Source organism: Phoenix dactylifera, chromosome 4, assembly GCF_009389715.1.
Source record: "Phoenix dactylifera cultivar Barhee BC4 chromosome 4, palm_55x_up_171113_PBpolish2nd_filt_p, whole genome shotgun sequence".
NCBI lineage: Eukaryota > Viridiplantae > Streptophyta > Magnoliopsida > Arecales > Arecaceae > Phoenix > Phoenix dactylifera.
Genome location: NC_052395.1, coordinates 31557432 through 31575665, shown reverse-complemented (window position 1 = coordinate 31575665; position 18234 = coordinate 31557432). Strand labels below are relative to the sequence as shown.

Genomic DNA, 18234 nt, shown 5'->3' with positions numbered 1-18234 from the left:
GCACAAAGAAAAAGGAGGCTAAGGAATTATCACTTGGTCACATAAATTTTATTGCAGAATGAAAGAAAATTTACAAGGGAAAGAAAAGAAAAGAATGTGAAGTATGTTGAAAATAAAAACAGCCATGTAGAAGATTTCAATTTCCCCAAAGACAACCCCTTTTTGACTATGAGGTTGAGCGAGAAACAAAGCTGAAGGACCCATAGCACCACTCCTTTTGAGTCTCCTGGCTGCAGAAAGAAGAGCTTCGAAACAGAGTGCAGGTAAGGGAAGAAATGAACTTCCAATTAATTGGAAAAAGTCTTGACAACTTTAAAATTCCTCTTTAAGTTGTTCAAGAGTTCTGCAAATGCTGCAAACACCTTCTGATGACAAAAAAAGAAGAACGGACCAACCAGATGTTTTGAGGTTGAAGTTGATGTAGACGGGGACCGCCTCTGTTGTCTTATTGAAAGTAACAATTCAACGAGCTAATGCGTGCGCCAAGTGGGATCCTTTGGCCGCGTCAAGTCATTTCAAAAGAAATTTTTGGGAGTGATGAGAGAGTTCAATTCAACTTTTGTGACTTCGCCAGTGATCAGATATTTCAGAGTTTGTGTAAGTATATCTCAATGTAAAAGAAAAAAAAAGTACAAGAAGGAAAAAAAAAAAAAAGGGTACCATTTAACAGGGCAATCCCGGCTGACTACGAAGATCTAAATATTATGTTTATGGTCTGTTTTTTAATAAAAAATTAAAATATAACATATTTCGAATTATTTGTCACATACGAGACTATCCAAACTATAGTTTCATTAGTCTCTTTATAAATATATTTGGCTAGATAATGTTTTCATCTAGTATAGCCCAAATATTTTGAAGCAATGAGTAGTAACCATTTATGTCATTGGTGCACTTCTGGATTCATATTTGTGCTATGCCTTCATCAGCGGTAGCTGTGGTGTGAGCCGGAAAATGACTACCAAATGATAGGTTTCAAACTTACGGTGGCATTGTTTGAATTTTTCTTTGTTTTTTCTTTCCTAAAACTTTGATTGCCATGATATGCTACCAACTGTCACATTGGTAGTCCCAGTTTTGACCCACTAACGAAAGGTAAAGTCCCCACTTTACGTGCCAGTTGGAACACGGCAGCATATGAAATTAGTGTCGGATAACAAACCTGGACCAGAATTTAGAAATGGATGGCTCATGTGTAGAGTGAGGGTGCCATTAGATCCCCCAAATTAAGAATCTCTTCCTTCTTGAAAAAAAGAAGTCCAGTAGTAAATGTATAATATAATGATACTGGATTGTTAATTCTTGAAAACCATGCTTCAACAACCCTTGATTATGGGCCTAGTGAAAATGTACCCATTTATTTGTGTGTGTATGTCTTAGATTGGCAAAGATTCCAACCCCACCGCCTATTAGAGTTGCAAGTGAATTAAATCGGCCGCTTCCAATTTGAGACTACCCCGAAAATTCATCTAGTCCAACCACAACCAAAATTGTTCGGATTACGCTTGGAATTGGAAAGATACCCATTTTGGGTATGGATTGGAGCTAGATTGTTAGATTTTGATTTTGAGCCCGAAATGAACCAACTCGAAACTAGTATACTGTATATTTCAAAACGCTCCTCGAATATAAAAATTGGTCTTCTTCCCGTGATATAATTTTTTAGTGATTTTTGTTGGTGATTATAATTATGCGTGATTACCAATCTCTATGTAGAATATATTTTCATTGATGTCTATATATTGCTTACTATTATTTTATTGTATAATATGTTTAAGATGTAATCAAGTAATATATATATATATATATATATATATATATATATATATATATATATATATATATATATATGTTTGTTATAATTCATGTTCGGATTATTTATTATCCAATTTGATATGAGAAATTTAATGGATTGATAAAATTAATGTTATATCCATTTCAATCCAATCTGAAGGAAATTGGATTAGATTTGGGTTTAGTTTTTTGAGTCGATTCAAATATGGATTGGGTTTTGGTTTTGTTCATCATCCCCAATCCAATCCGACTCTCTTGTAGCCCTGCCCTCTACCTGATACTCGCACCTCTCTCCACCTTGGTCAGAAAGGTCCCCAAATAAATCAAGACTAATGCTCATAGAGCAGAGGGATCCAAAAGGAGGTTCGGTATCTTTCGAAATCAAACCCAAACCCATGCCCCCTTGCCTCAAGCGGCAATGAATTCTACAATCTAAGTTAAAGTTCAATAATAGATTCAAGGGTTGGACTTTGTGAGGCTAATTTCAACATAAATGATACTAGTTAGATTAAAATCTATTATAATCATCCACGTATTCTTTTTAGTTGTCCCTATAATTGCGTTGTGGAATTCGTGAATGTGAGTCTTTGGCATACTAGCTAATGCTAGTTGGGTGACCACGCATCTAAGACTAATATTCTGCATGGTTGTTTGCCTCCACACGTAACGTTCAAAGTCTTCAACCAGTGGAAATCTACCACCACATCTATATAGAAAAGTTCGCATGTGGACTCAATTTCTTCGACGCATAACACCACGTTCCTCGACGCCCCCCTCTAGATCTATTAGCAAAAAAGCAAGCATGAATAATTCAGCCATAGAAAGTTGACCATGCCAATCACATCAATGGCCAGCTAAGGCATGAAAAATCTCTCTAATGTTTATATTTATTACAATTTTATTCAATAATTTGCAAAATTTATATTTTTATTCAATTAAATAAACGGTATCAGTGAAAATATTTACATCATATGAAAAGTTGAAATTTTTCTTAGATTGAGAGAAGAATATACATATTTTCTTGTGCCCTTACATGTTATGTCACTTAAGATTATTTTAATTATTTTTAAATTTTTTTCTGATGTGATATTTGGGTTTCATTTAAGATTAATGGTTTATCTAATGTAACATTGAGTTATAAGTTAAAGTGTTGAATAAAAAAAATTTGAGGAGGGTAAACGCAGGTTTTTTAAATTATTAGTTGTAAGTATAATTTATTCCTAAACTCGAAAAAGTTTCTATCATTTACTTAAAAAAAAAATGTGGGCTCTATGTTATATGGAAAAATTGGAAATAAATTTTGTACCTCCATACAAACCATGGGTGAACCCTTTACTCTAAACCCTAAGAAAGTAATTTTTTAAAAACAAATTAGTTATAGTACACATGCATATGTACAAATATTTATATAAGAAAATAAGACCTTTTTTTTTCAAGAAAGAACTAGAAAAAAGATAACCAAAAGTAGCTATTTACAATATTGCTTCATTAGAGGCTTGTTCTTTTTCTAAACTTCAAATCATTTTCTTTTTTACTTGCTACAGCAAACCATTTCCTTTTTTTGCTAAAATCAAACCATTTCCTTCAACGCTGAAGGAAAATATGTTTTAATTGTTAATATCTACCAAACTTGATGTAAAATGCTCGGTTAGACGCATGTTCTTTTCTAAAATTCCAAACCATTGCCTTGAGTGTTAAAAAGGGAAATATATATATATATATATCTCGACCTAATGCCTACCAAACTTGGCCTAAATTTTGTCTAATAGCTACAACACTCGATTCTTGAATGCAGATTAATTGGGCTTTGGCCTAGTAATCAATATATTACTGCTCTTAAAAGATAAATACATTAATTATCAAAAGAAAAAAATGGTAGAGACATTTATAAATAAGTACAGAATTCTATAAGTCGGATTCCGTATCGGTACTGCACTAGCACAATATCAGTACGATATAATATAGAATTTTTTTGGCATACAGAATATCGGTATGCCATTCATATTAAGTATCAGTATCGAACTGTGTATTTTTGTATCATTTAGTTTGGACTGATATAATATATTATGCTTATAATGCTTAAAATTGGGCGGTGCTAATTAAGCGCGTATGAGTTGTCTCTCCAATTGCCCACTCCGTTTGGCAGTAAACTGCTGTCCCTACTTTCCAGCCCATTTATAGTTGATGGACCACTTAATATATTGATACCACACAGTGTAAATGGAATAAATTATTTAATGTATGATTTCAAATACCGTTGTCCATCAGCTTAAAATATTTCGGTGAAGAACCTTTATGGCAATAATGATACGGATTCCAACAGCTAGCCAAGTACCAAATTGACCGCATACGCCGGTGGACATGGGACCATGTGGCCGTCGGTGACGATGCTAGTTCTTTATAAATGCCGGTGGCAAGTTGACTGTAGCTGGAACTACGAGACAACGCCTTGCGGGTTTGTGGAGATTAATACCAATTTCGGTATAAGGTTAAATCGCCGACCAACCAGCATTACTGTTAGCTTTCTTAAAAACATACGTCACCTCGTAAAAAAATAGAGCGGAAGCCATCACCAACAATCATGTATTAATAAATCAGAACATCTCCGCACCTCGTGGACTTGATAACTATCTAATATGGAAGCATTTAGGTAATTTTTTTATATATATCAAGTCTTCCCACGTAGGGCTGGTCTAATTTTTAAGCAACTGAGATGGTCACCTAAGGCTTCGGCCCAAAAATTATCCACCACAGAAAAAATCTCAAAGATAAAATAGAAAGAAAAAATGCCTCTCGTAGTGAGTTTGCTTTAGGCCGACCCACTGCGAGAAAAACCTCAAAAATACAATGAAAAGAAAAAAGACTCTTTTTAGTGAGTTCGCCTTAAGCTTTCAAATGCATTGAGCCGCTCTTGTTCTCCTGCAACACGCAATTTGACTATAGAAACTATTGCCTCGTAAAGTTTAACTCCACTTGCTGCCACCAATGTGTTATTTGAAATTTTAATAACAAAATTGGCCCCTCAAAACTCTTCTTTATTATGTACATTTTCATCAAAATTGGTCTTAAAGAAACAAAAAAATAGTAGCTCCCAAGAGATAAAAACCAACTGAGAAAATACAATATTTGGCGGATGGATGTATAATCCCTTAGTGGTAAACTACAATCTCACGTAAATAGGATCTCTTTTTATGGAACTTGGTCATCCTAAAAACAATGAATGTTTCAATATAATTATTCCCGTATTTATATAATTTTTAGGATCAACTCATTGTTGCATAATAAAAATATCATTTCACCAAATAATTAACTTAATGCACTTTTACTTATCATTAGATGTAAACAAGTACAAGGGAAAACGTCAATGGAACTCTTCATAACAACTAAATGAACAGGTCCTACGATACCCACTTTCAATTACCTAAAGGTCTCCAATTGGTAGCAAATAGCGGTGCTCCCGGAGAAATTGGATTTCCACGCGGCTCTTTTGCCGACAAATGAAGCGGCATTAACGGGGTCCATTCCACCATGCAGGTGTGATGTAAAAAATACATAAATACTCTTTTAAATATTAAATTTTATCTAAATAATTTTTAAAAATTTATATTTGCTTATTTTGTTGCTCTATCTTTTTTTTTATTTATTTTTATATATTACCTACGCCATCTAACGATATTAAAAAATTAACAATTTTAAATTAAAATAAATAAAATATTCTTAATTAGTAGATATGTAAAAAAATATTTATACAACGATCGTGATGGTAGACAAAAAAATAATTTCAAAATTTTATTTTATTTTTAATTAAAATAGATATAGTTTTTATTCATAGTATTAGAAGAATCATCATATTAAAGATATTTGTAAAAAAATAGTGTTTTATAGTATAGAAATAAATATAAATTTTAGGTGATGTTCATGTAAATTTAAATTTTTAGAATAGTATTTAAAAAAGTAAACCAAAAAAAAGAATTCTAACAGTTATTGTCGTTTCATAGCATTTTTCGACCAGACATGAAGTTTTAGTGCGCAAGGCCCCTCAGACTCTGGATCCGCTCACCGGGAGGTAATTTCAGAACGCGTTGACGACGCGTCTGAAACACTAACAGAACTCAACACGCGTGCAAATACCAGCGACCGCGACCGAGTCGCTCGTCCCGGACAAATCTCAGGTGCGGACGTCCGCATAATCCTCCACCCATCTCGTCAAAGCCCGCGCCTTTTTACATGGTTGGATGATGACGCGTCTCCATGAGATACTGTATGCGGATTGGAAATTCTTCCGTGCCGCGCCCGCCGCCCCCGCACGTGCTGACACGTGCCGTGCTTCTTTTTATATGCAACCCGATGCTCTCTTCCTCCACCACTGCCTTCTTGTTCTTGGAGCGAAGAAAAGAGGCTGTTTTTTTTTTTTTGGTCCCTCTCTCTCTCCTCTCGTCCTCGTCTTCTCATCTCTCGATCTAGGAGAGAAAGACAACAATGGCGGGTTCCGCTTCGATCCCAAGCACGCCATTTCTGAAGGACGAGCTCGATATCGTGATCCCGACGATCCGGAACCTGGATTTCTTGGAGATGTGGAGGCCCTACTTCCAGCCGTACCACTTGATCATCGTTCAGGATGGGGATCCCTCGAAAACGATTAAAGTCCCCGAGGGGTTCGACTACGAACTGTACAACCGGAACGATATCAACCGGATCTTGGGTCCCAAGGCTTCCTGCATCTCCTTCAAGGACTCGGCTTGCCGCTGCTTCGGCTACATGGTCTCCAAGAAGAAGTACATCTTCACCATCGACGATGACTGCTTCGTGAGTGATCTCGTTTCTCCTTCCTTGGGGGTGGAGGGTTGTTGATTTCCTTTTTCTCGTGGGGTTTTGGGTCTGGGGTTTACATTTGGGGTGGGGATTTGGGGGAAACTTGGGCTCGGCAGTTACGGATCTTTTGTTGGATTTGGCGGATCTATATTGTGGGCCCGGTTGTGTTAATTTAGCGTAAAAAAGATCGCGTTTTGCAGAGGATTTCTCGTCCCCCCTCCTCCCCTCCCTTTTTTTAATTCTGCTCGTCCTTAAGAATTTTTTTGCTTACTGTTTTTTATGATATTGATTATGATCGTGATGTTAGGACTCAGGATGGGGAGAGAAATGCTTTTCTGACGAAATTAAAGAATATATATTTTATTGCATGCCTTATTTACATCGAAACCTTTGCAAATGGGTATTGCTGTCACAGATCTTTAGCTGTTTTTCCTTTTCTTATTTCTAATATAAAGTAAAGATCTTTAGCATCTTTTGCTCAATGATCTTTGTTTTAAATTTGCCTGATTTTTCTATTTAATCCTTACAAAAGTTTGTTTCTTAGATTGGATTTTTAAGTAAAAATGATCTCCTCCTGTTAGGTTGAAATCTGAGGCTGCTGCTGTTTTCCCCTTGAATGAAAAATGCGATCCAGAATAGTATGATGGACCTCTTTGAACGGGATTTGTTGACACTGCTTTTTACTGGTTTTACATCATTCTTTTCTGTTCTGCATTGTGATCTCTATGAGATATAGCTGAATTAAATTTACCCTGCAGTCTTAATAACCTTCCAAGCTCTTGCTGGCTTTATGGGTGGCTTCTTCGGATCAAGTGTCTTTTCCCTAGCTTAAACCGCTGTTAAGGTCTTTTTTGCAACTAGATAGTTATATGTTTTCATTAGGAATTTTGGCCAGCATGAGTTTGTTGGTTGTTTTGGTTCTCTGAATTGTCTAAGAATTGGAGCGTTTGTTACTGATAAACATTGATATTATTTCTTTTTTTATAAGAATTTTTATGTTCATAATCCATGGTTAAGTATGTGCCTTCAAACTGTCGTATATCTTTCTTATAAATAATCATAGTATTTCATTTGTTCTCTCATTGTGTTTTTTCTCTTTGTACGTTGAGATTTACTGCGCAACATTAGGCTGGTTGATCATAGTGTGTGCTTTTTTTATTGCGAATTTTTTGTTTGATGTCTGTTCTCTCATTTTTTGTCATATCTTTATTAGTATGTTTTCATTGTGTTTTGTTTTGGTTCTCTCACTGTGTTTGTTTTTTCTTATAAATAATCATAGTTTATGCTTTTTTTACCCATAAAAGCTTCATCTTCGTTCATATATGCACACTAAAGTTCTTATCAAACCGATGTTACATCCCCTTGAAATGGCCTGTCAGTGAATAGGCCAAAACTGTGTCATGAAAAACCTAATTCAGTGTGGACCAGCGGTGTCACTTGATGGCATGGGCAGTTAATTGACTCTTGACCTTATGGCTGCATCTTGATTGATATGTCTGGCAACTTTTGGTCCAATTAGATTTTAGACTCTTGCCAGCATTTATCTTTCATGAAACCTACAAGTCAAATAATACCATCATGATCTATAGGATCCAGTTGTGATGTTGTTAGTTGAAATGTTTTTGATTGGTAATTGACTGATCATATTGCAGTTTGCTGCATGAACATGAAAACTTTATAAATTATGGTATTTGATTTTTGGATCTGAAATGACAAGCCAGTTTAACTGCATCTCCTTGGTTTGCATTTTCAGGATTGCTGATTTTGATATAATTGCAATTCATTGGCACGAATATTATTAATAACTGTATATAGACTGAAAAGATTGAATTACTTTTGGAAGAATGATGGTTGCATGTGTGACCCATGCGACCTTCATATACCTATGTTGCCTGGCTATCCTGTCTATATTTTTAAAATAGCAACATGATTAAGTTATGCATCTGCTTACAATAATTTGTTGGCCTAGCACACTAGATATAAACAACTGTATTATATTTCTGCAGGTTGCTAAGGATCCATCCGGCAAAGAGATCAATGCACTTGAGCAGCACATAAAGAATCTCCTCGCCCCTTCAACTCCCTTCTTCTTTAACACCCTTTATGATCCCTTCAGGGAGGGTGTAGACTTCGTTCGTGGATACCCTTTCAGCCTTCGAGAAGGTGTTGCAACTGCTGTTTCTCATGGACTTTGGCTCAACATTCCTGACTATGATGCTCCCACTCAGCTTGTCAAGCCTCGTGAGAGGAACACCAGGTAGCAAAGCATATAATGCTGGAGGACCCATTGGTTTATGATTGGTTGTTCAATCCAAACTTAATTGTTAAGTGGCTCTCTTTTGTTTATCAGGTACGTGGATGCAGTTCTTACAATCCCCAAGGGGACTTTGTTTCCAATGTGTGGGATGAATCTGGCTTTCGACCGTGAGCTGATCGGCCCTGCAATGTACTTTGGACTTATGGGTGATGGGCAGCCTATTGGGCGTTACGATGATATGTGGGCTGGTTGGTGTACCAAGGTCAGTAGCTCTATGTATAATGCATGACTCCTGTTTTCCTTTGCCAGTTTTGTAGAAGCTTGCTCATCAAGGCCCTGTTTGGTTAACAAGTTTAGTAAAACAGGTTTGCAATAAAAAAAAATGAATGCATTTTTCAAAAATAGCTGTTTGGTTGTTATCCTTAAAACCTGTTTTGCCAAAATTGATGTTATAAAACCTGAAAAATGAGTTGTATGAAAAAACAACTCCCTCCATTTTTCATCAAACAAGCGTTACAGGGAATCATGTTTTATGAGTTATGTCTTTTATCCAAACAGCTCCCTGAAGGTGTTAGAAACATTGGCATTTCTTCGTCCTGCTTAAAGGGGGGAAAAAAAACAATGCAAGTGTTTGTGCCTGTAACCTATAATTGGTGATATTGCAGGTGATCTGTGACCACTTGGGCTTGGGTGTGAAGACTGGATTACCCTACATCTGGCACAGCAAGGCCAGCAATCCTTTTGTGAACTTGAAAAAGGAATACAATGGTATCTTCTGGCAAGAAGAGCTGATTCCATTCTTCCAGTCTGCTGTCCTTTCAAAGGACTGCACCACCGTTCAGAAATGCTACATTGAATTGTCCAAGCAGGTAAGAGAAAAGCTCGGGAAGATTGATCCTTACTTCAACAAGCTTGCAGACGCCATGGTTACATGGATTGAGGCTTGGGACGAGCTCAACCCATCTGGAGCTGCTGCTGAAAAACCCAATGGCACAGCCAAGTGAAACGAAGTAGGCGGCAATATGGACATCTCTACCATTCCCTTATCCTATTAGTATTTATGGAGAAAAACCTTAGATGTTATTCTTATTGTTTTTTACAGATTACTTAATACTCTAAGCTTCCTTGTGAGGCTTGGGTTGTTTTTGCAGTTGGATATTGTAATCTTTTTCATACTTGGAGACAATAAAGTATTTTATGCTGTGCTTTTAAAGTCGGTCTGGGTTTTTCATGGACATGGTAGGGTGGTTTCTGAAATGATTTCATGCTATTGGTACGTGAAAGGTCATTTTGTTTTACTTGTCTTAATCTTAGCATTGCCTTCTGTTGAGGTAGGAATGGGACTGCATCTGGGTCTGCCATTGCGGCAGTCCTTCGCTCTTTGTTTGAGGGTTGTGGGAAATGAGTTCCCGTCTCTGCTGTCGTTTCGCTGGCGGTCGAATGTGCCTTGTATACAGCTGCTAGCCTCCTGTCGGTTGCCTTCGTTTTAGGTTCTGATGAACAAACTTTGTGTTTTTGATTTGGTAGCATGTTTTATGACAGTAACTCACAGGCCTGTGTGTCTTGAATGGTTGTGATCAACATGGTTGCCGCCAACCTTTTTATTTGTGTAAATAATGTGGCCCATGCTTTTTATTGCTGCAATCAAGATTTAACACGCCAGTTTTGATGCTGATGGGACGGGACATATTTTTTTATAAAAAAGAAATATAAATAAACTTAGTTTTATGGTAGTGTGGAGCCCAAATTGGTGGGGCTGGAACAACCTGATCTTCCTCAATAATACCCGATTAGTGTATAATATTCATCTCCATTTGGTGATAAATAAACCATGTATGCTTCTTAGGATCTCTAAGATATTTTATAAAACGGACTCTCTATCGATCTCCCACGACTAATTTTTACATATAGCTAAGGATCAGAAAAGTCCAACATTAATTCCTTCGAATGTGTCAATTAAAATCCTTTCTGGGGCTTAGTTCGGCCGGAAATCTAATTGGGGACCTGTGCTAGCTCGTCGTTGCCAAAGCCGACCTAATCCAACCTCATTGCCCTTCTCGAGTCCAACTACGTTGAGCTCACCCAACTCGGGAAGAAGGCCCCCCTCCTCTTAGACCCTCAAGGATGCCGTGGGGCTGCCAAAATGTCACCATCCTCCCTTGGTTCTTGTAATAGGAGTTGACCTCGGCGGGCGAGCATCCTATAATCCATGTAGTTCTTCAGGATCTTCCTAGAGCCTAAGATGGCATACACGACCTCATCCTTAGGGTAGGGATTCTCCTGAATAGCGAGGACAATGCCTTTGAAGAGGTTGGTGAGGCTCACCAAGCAAAGGCTTTGCTGGTGAAACCGTGAGATGGTGGGCAATATCTTCAGAAGGCTAGAGGAGGTGGAAGCATCCATTATTGACCTTCAAGGGAGGGAGGATAGTAGGGGCAAGCTTTTGGAGGCTGATATGGTCGTCCTGCAGCAGCAACTGGCTACGCACCACTCCCTCTTGCGGCAATAGGAGGTTTTTTAGATAGAAATCTATAATTCAGTGAATAAAGGAGGGTGACAGGAACATCCGTTTCTTCCACCGGACGACCATCATCAGGAGACAAAGGAACATGATCCGATCCCTAAGAGATGGGGTAGGGCAGCGGATGGAAGAGGAGAGCACAGTCAAATAGGTTTTGGTCAATTTCTTTAGGTCTAGGTGGACAGAGGACAGCAACTCTGAGGCGTCTGGCTATATTCCGCGGTTGGAAGTCGGAGTTGGGGCGACGGAGAATGCAACCTTGATCCGGGCAATGTCGAAAATGGAGGTGCGAGAGGCTATTTAGGCCCTGGCGGAGGACAAAGCCCTCGAGCCGGATAGGTTCCCCCTTTCTTCTTTAGGAGTATTAGTGCATCATCCGGAGGGCGGTAGTGGACAAGTTCCCCCTTTCTTCTTTAGAAGTATTAGAGCCCTGGCTACCTACGTCACTCTCATCCTGAAGCGTAGGATCCGGCAGAGCCCAGCCATTTCAGGCCTATCAACCTTTGCACTATGCTCTACAAGGTTGTAGCGAAGATCATAGTGGGCAAGATGAAGCTCTTGCTGCCTGACCTCATTTGTCAAGAACAGGAGGCCTTCGTGGGGGGTTGGAGCATAACTGACAATGTCCTAATTATCCAGAAGATGATATGGGACCTGCAGCAGGCCCCGAGGTGGCAGAGCTTGATGGCAGTGAAGTTGGATATAGAGAGAGCCTATAATAGGGTACGATTGGGCTTTTCAGGCATGCAATGGAGAGTTTTGGGTTCTACGAGACTTGGATTGCCTAGGTTCTAGGCTGTGCTCTTCTCCATCTTGGTTAACAGAATGCCATCGCCCTTCTTCTAGTCCACCAATAGGCTTCACCAAGATTGTCCCTTATCTCCATACCTATTCATCATTTGTGCTGACGTATTTTCTCAAGCCCTGTGGTCGGCTTGTCGAAATCGAGAACTGGAGGCTTATGCACCAACCCCCGATGCCCAATCAATTTCTCACCTACTTTTTGCAGATGATTGCCTTCTTCTGGTTAGGGCGAGGGATGCGCTGGCTTTCAAAAGGGTCAAAGGGCAGAGGGTGGATCTCCACAAGTCCACCATTTGCTTTAGTCCGAAGATGGAGCTGTGGGTGAGGCAGGACATCAGGGGGCTCCTTGGAAAGAGGGAGCAGGATGGGCCGAGGAGCTACCTAGGCGTTCCCATCACAGAGAGGAGGTTGCGGATGTCGGAGTGCTTCAGTTTGGTGCAGCATGTCCAGGACCGGTTGGAGGGCTGGAGGGCGTCCTCGTTGTCCATGATGGGCAAGCTGACGCTGGTCAGGTCGGTCTGGAGCTCCATGCTAGTTTACCTCATATTAAATATCATTGTTCCGAAAACTATGCTGACAAGGATCGAGCGGCTCCTTTGGAACTTCCTATGGGGCTCGCATGGTGGTGGCCATGGATGCATCTGTTGGCCTGGGAGACGATCTACAAGTCAATCTGTGAGGGAGGACAGGGTGTGCAGTCCCTTCTAGAGAAAAGAGAGGCATTGATTGCTTGGCATGCAATGAGGCTTCTTCTTGAGCTGCAGTGTTTCTGGAGTCAGGTAATGATGGTCTGGTACGACCGGGTGCGGACTAGTGGAACAGCTCTGAGCAACCAGAGGTGCTCCTATTTGTGGCGAGAGATTTGCATGGATGTGCCCACTGCCTTGGCAAACTCCAGGTGGCTAATCGATGATGGATAGAGTGTGGATGTGGTGGAGGACCCCTGGGTGGACTCTCTTCCGATGAGACTCTGGTCGACCATAGTCAACGTTGAGGCTGTGGACGGACTTTAGGTTTGTGATCTGCTTCGATCGGAGTTGGCAGAGTAGGATACCGGCAGGATCAGTCAATTGTTTGGAGAGCATCTCGTAGAGAGAGTCTGGTTTCTTTCGATTCTGAGGTGTGCCAGCCCGGACGTGAGGATTTGGAGTATATCTTGCAGACCCAGTTTAGAGTGGGAGATATCCATCGCGTCCTCCAGAGTGAGCACCGCCCGAGGTTGGACTGTGCATGGATCTGGAGGTTTGGTCTTCAACTGAGGTGGATTATTTCTGTGGAAGGTGGCTTGGGGTTGATTACTGATGAGATTGGTGCTGAGTCGAAGGGGACTGGGCATCCAACCCTAGTGCCCTGACTGCCAGGTGGATGAGATCGTGGACCATGTCTTACTCCGGTGTGAGTGAGCTAGGAGGGTCTGGAGGCTTGTCGAGATCCCACCGGATACATGGAACCACTTGGGTTCCTTTTTGCAGGCGATTTACCGATGGGCCAGCACCCCCCAGATGCTGCAATTGGCCATTGGGGCTACCTATATTGCTTATCAGATCTGGCTGGCCAAAAATGCCTAGACCTTTGGTGATAGCAGCCCTTCACCAAAGTTCGTTGCGGAGCGTGCCCGAGCACAGGCAGCAGAGATTACTCATACAGACCCATCGTATGGATCTTTGATAGCTCGGGGCATCTGAGGCTCTTTCTTTGCTCATATAGCACCTCGGACGATGTTTTTCACCTAGGAGCCTCCACCCCCGAGTTTTCTCAAAATCAACTTCGATGGATGTGTGCTAGATGATGGTAGCCTGGTAGGAGGGGAGATGCTGGCTTCGTCATCAGAAGGCCGGGTTCTAGGGTGGTGGTTACTGAAGTTGCTAGATCTTCGACACCTCCATTCTAGGAGCCGAGCTAAGGGCGGCATGGGCCATCCTGGGCTATGCTCGGTGCATGTTGCAAGCTAGTGCAATTATACTTGAGGGCGATTCAGCTACGGTGATTGGCTGAATCCAGAGTAGCACCGACGGTGTGGGAGGGTGCCACCCCTTGCTCGGGACATTTGGGCTATGATCAATGGTAGTGTGGCCTTCCAGGCCAAGCACGTGTTCAAAAAGACTAACAGGATCACGGACTGGGTCGCCTCGTATGTGGCTAGTCACTCTAAGGGTGCCATGTGAGTTGGAGAGAGGGAGTTGCCTAAAACACTCCGAGGCTTGTTGTTTTCTGACGTTCTTGGATGTATCTATACTAAAACTGTATGAATCATCCATTTTAGCCAAAAAAAAAAGGTTTGTGAGGTAGCAAACTAAATTGACCTGATCTTGGCACTGAGTGGGGAGGCATGGCTGCTCTGCTGGCCAGCTAGCTCGATGAGGTGCTCGAGGCAGAAAAGGAGGGTGATACCCTTCTTTAAATAGTAGACCTGGAGGTTATCCTCTTGGAGACCGTGAGGCCAACTAGTAGGGGTGCAGATGATCAAGCTCAACTCGACTGAACTATTATTGAACTTAAGTATCGGGCTCAAGTAGATCGAATAATTTTTCAAGTTAAGCTCAAGTGGCAAAATAGTCAACTCGAAAGCTCATGATCCTAGTCAAGTATATATTTTTAATAATATTATATTTTTACTTATAAAATATATTAATAATTTAATATTTTTAAATTTAATATTTTGTTTTTTATTTTAATTATATTTTTTTAAGTATGATCAAGGCTCGAATTCGAGTTTGAGTATGACATCAAGCGCCTCCTTCAGCTCTCCCATCTACGATGCCATAACCTCCAGCCCCATCTTTTCCCCCACCGCCAACCCTTGCTCCAACAAAGCCGAGGACTTCATCCAAACCCTCCTCCTCTATGATGGATATAGGCTTGAGTTGAGTTGGGCCTAAAACCAGGTTTGGCCATGGTCCAATCTCGGGCTTAGTCAAGCTTGGACCAGGCCAAGCTTTGACTCAAACCCAATCTCAACTCTCTCAGTCAGGGTCGGCTCGGGCCTTAAACGACTGAGGCGGTCGCCTAAGATCCCCAACCCATAGATGGCCCCCGACCCACAGTCCCCACAGCACAGTTTTTTTTTTTTTTAATCCATAGCCTTCAGCCTTTCGGAAAGGCCTTTTCCCATCCGATAGCTGGAGTCGTAGGCTCGTAGCTGGGCACTGGGCAGTGGGCGACGGCTACCAGTACCGGGCTGCTACGCCGCTACAGTGCATCCGGCATCCCTTTCTCCTAATCTCCCGTTCTCGGGTTCTCGACAGACTCGGCAGCTCGATTCTCAGTGCCCCGAAGTCCTCTCCAGGCTCCACCGCAGCACCGCTCCATCTCTCCTCGTCGTCCTCGGTTCCTCCGAGGCTCCGAGCCTCCGACCTCCGGGCTCTGGCCTCCTCCTCTGGCTCCAAGAAGGCAGAACCCGGCGAGTGGCGAGCCACCGGCTGGATCTCCTCTCCAGCTCTTGGACCGCCGGCCGGATCTCCTCTCTTGGCCGATGTCGCCGTCCTCAGCTCCTCCCGTCCTCCAACCTCCGGGCTCCGACCGACGGAAGACCCGGCGAGTGGCGAGCCGCCGACCGGATCTCCTCTGAGAGGAGTCCTCTCCAGCTCTCCTCGCCGTCCTCACGGTCCTTGGCTCCTCCGGCCTCCGGGCTCCGCCCGGCCTCCTCGGCACTCGGCAGCTCGGCTCACTCCAAAGTCCACCGTCCTCCGTTGGATCGTGAGCATCCCTCAATTCCCACTGAATCACTGATCCCAGGCAGTGGTGACCGGTGAGACACTAGAATTAAATTTTTTTTGGGTCCACCATCCATTTAATTTTTATTTAGTTAATTAGAGACACTAGAATTGATTTTTTTTGGGTCCAAATGTAGGTTGGTTGTGACTTCGGAGGTTCGGCCTCTTCTCGCCGTCGAGTTCGGCACTATTCGGCATCTTCTCGACACAATTAAGTTCGGCACTACTTGTCGGGACCCGAGTTTGTTTTTCTTGACACAATCAAGTTTTATTATTTTTAATTTTTTTATATTTTGATTTATTTGTTGTGTTTTTTAATTGCTTAGTTTGATAATATTATTTATAGATTAAAATGTCTAATAGAAAATATGACTGTGAGTATGAAAAACTCAAAAAAAAAAATCGATAAACTCATTCAATCTCAAAAGGAGCTCTAGATAGATTTGTTGTTATATGGATTAAATGGATTAGCTATATTATCGATTGAAAATAGTATTTTAATGGATCTTGAGTATAGAAGTTTAATTAGTAATTTTTTTTCTCAAAAAGCTAGACGAATTATTTTTAAATAAAAATTTTAAAATATTTTTATACTTATTAAATTTTTTTATTATTTAAATAATAATAAAAAAAGGCCCCTTCTAATAAGTTCGCCTTAGGCCCCCAAATGTATTGGGCCGCCCCTACTCTCAGCCTACCATGAAGCCGGCTTGACTCGACAAGTCTCGAGACAATTCGGAGCCATTTTCAGCACTACCAAAGTAGCACACCGGTGAGTTTACATCAAGTACATCCAAAACTATGACTAAATTAATTGTCACAGCTTTGAGTTACTAAGCAATTATCATACACTCATAAGCCTTTGTTTCAAGCTAAATGAAGCCCTCAGCACAGGAGGACCAATGGAATCAAAGTAGGCTAGTAAGAGCTACAAGCATCCTTGATGCACCTATTATCTCTGTCAATGTCCAAAAAGGAATATCTCATTGATATAGGCCATGTTTGGGGGAGCTTTTGGAGGGCCAAAAAGTACTTTCTAGCCCTCCAAAAGTACTTTTGGATGAAAAAGAGTGTTTGGTAAAAATTTTGCAAAGCTGTTACAACTTTCCGACAAAGCCGAAAACAGCTTTCTGGAAGAAGCTCCATTTTGCAGCTTTCCGAAAACGTTGTTTTCAGCTTTATCGGAAAACTATTTTTTGACCAAAATATCCTTATTTAAAAGTCTATTTTTCTTTCCAAAATCTTCCATCCCACGCCTCTTCCACTCCCTCACCGTTCCCTCTCTCTCTCCCTCTCTATCTCCTTCTCAACGTCGCCGCCCTTGCTTTTTTTTTTTCTGTTTTGGAAGGCAGCCCGTGGCTGCCCACGGTGGCAGCCACCACCCGTGGCCGCCTTCCCGGCCGCCGCTGTGGCCTGTTGCTCCGGCGAGCCGGCACTGACGTCTGGCTCGCTGCTGCAATCCACCACAGCCGCTGGGCGGTGGGAGGTAAAACAAACAAAAAAAAAAAAGAGGGAGGAAGGGGCAGCCATGGTCGCCGCCTCCCTATCCCGGCCCCCCGCGGCCTGCCATCCCTGCCCCCTCCCGCGGTCGCCACGGCCTGGTTCCTTTCCGGCGCCGCCGTCCTCGCATGAGGAGAAGAAAGGAAGAAAGGAAGGAAGGAGAAGAAGAGAAGGAAAAAGAAAAGAAAAAAAAGAAGAAAAGAAAAGAAAAAGAAGAAAGGGAAAGGAAAAAAAAGAAAAGGAAAAAAAGAAAAAAAAAGATAAATGAATAAATATGTATATAAATAAACAAATAAATAAATAAATAAATATATTTTAATGAAATAAAATAATAAATAAATAAAAATATTAGTAATGATTTAACCAATTTTATCACCTAGCTAGAAAATTTGTTAGAGAGATAAATGATCATTAGAAGGATAAAAAATTAATTTATACTAATAATTATAATATTTTATATCTTTATTATTGTATTATACTATAAATATAATATATATTATATTATATAATAATACATTAATATATTATGTTAAATAATTTAATATTATGTTATATTATGAAAATTAATTTATTCTAATAATTATATTACTATTATGCTATGCTATACAATGTCATATTACTATATTATAATAATATTATTTTACATTACAGTAATATTATACTATATCGTATATTATGTATTAATATATGTTATATTTTATTATGCTCTGTTGTAAGCACTATGCAATATCCTTTATGATAATTTTGTCATATAAAAGTACTTTTTCAGTTTGTTTACCAAACAAATGTTAAAATGCTATGGCACTTTAGAAACGTAGTTACCAAACAGTAAA

The 18234-nt window shown here is 40.6% G+C and overlaps 1 protein-coding gene across 1 annotated transcript; it reads left to right on the top strand.

The window, feature by feature from the left end:
- The first annotated feature begins 6146 nt into the window (after nucleotides 1-6146).
- On the top strand, nucleotides 6147-10077 carry LOC103722878 (UDP-arabinopyranose mutase 1). The gene is made up of 4 exons (XM_008813584.4): nucleotides 6147-6600; nucleotides 8613-8863; nucleotides 8957-9125; nucleotides 9529-10077. Exons 1-4 carry the CDS (start codon nucleotides 6274-6276, stop codon nucleotides 9865-9867), a joined length of 1086 nt encoding a protein of 361 aa, XP_008811806.2. The 5' UTR covers nucleotides 6147-6273; the 3' UTR covers nucleotides 9868-10077.
- The last annotated feature ends 8157 nt before the right edge of the window (nucleotides 10078-18234 follow it).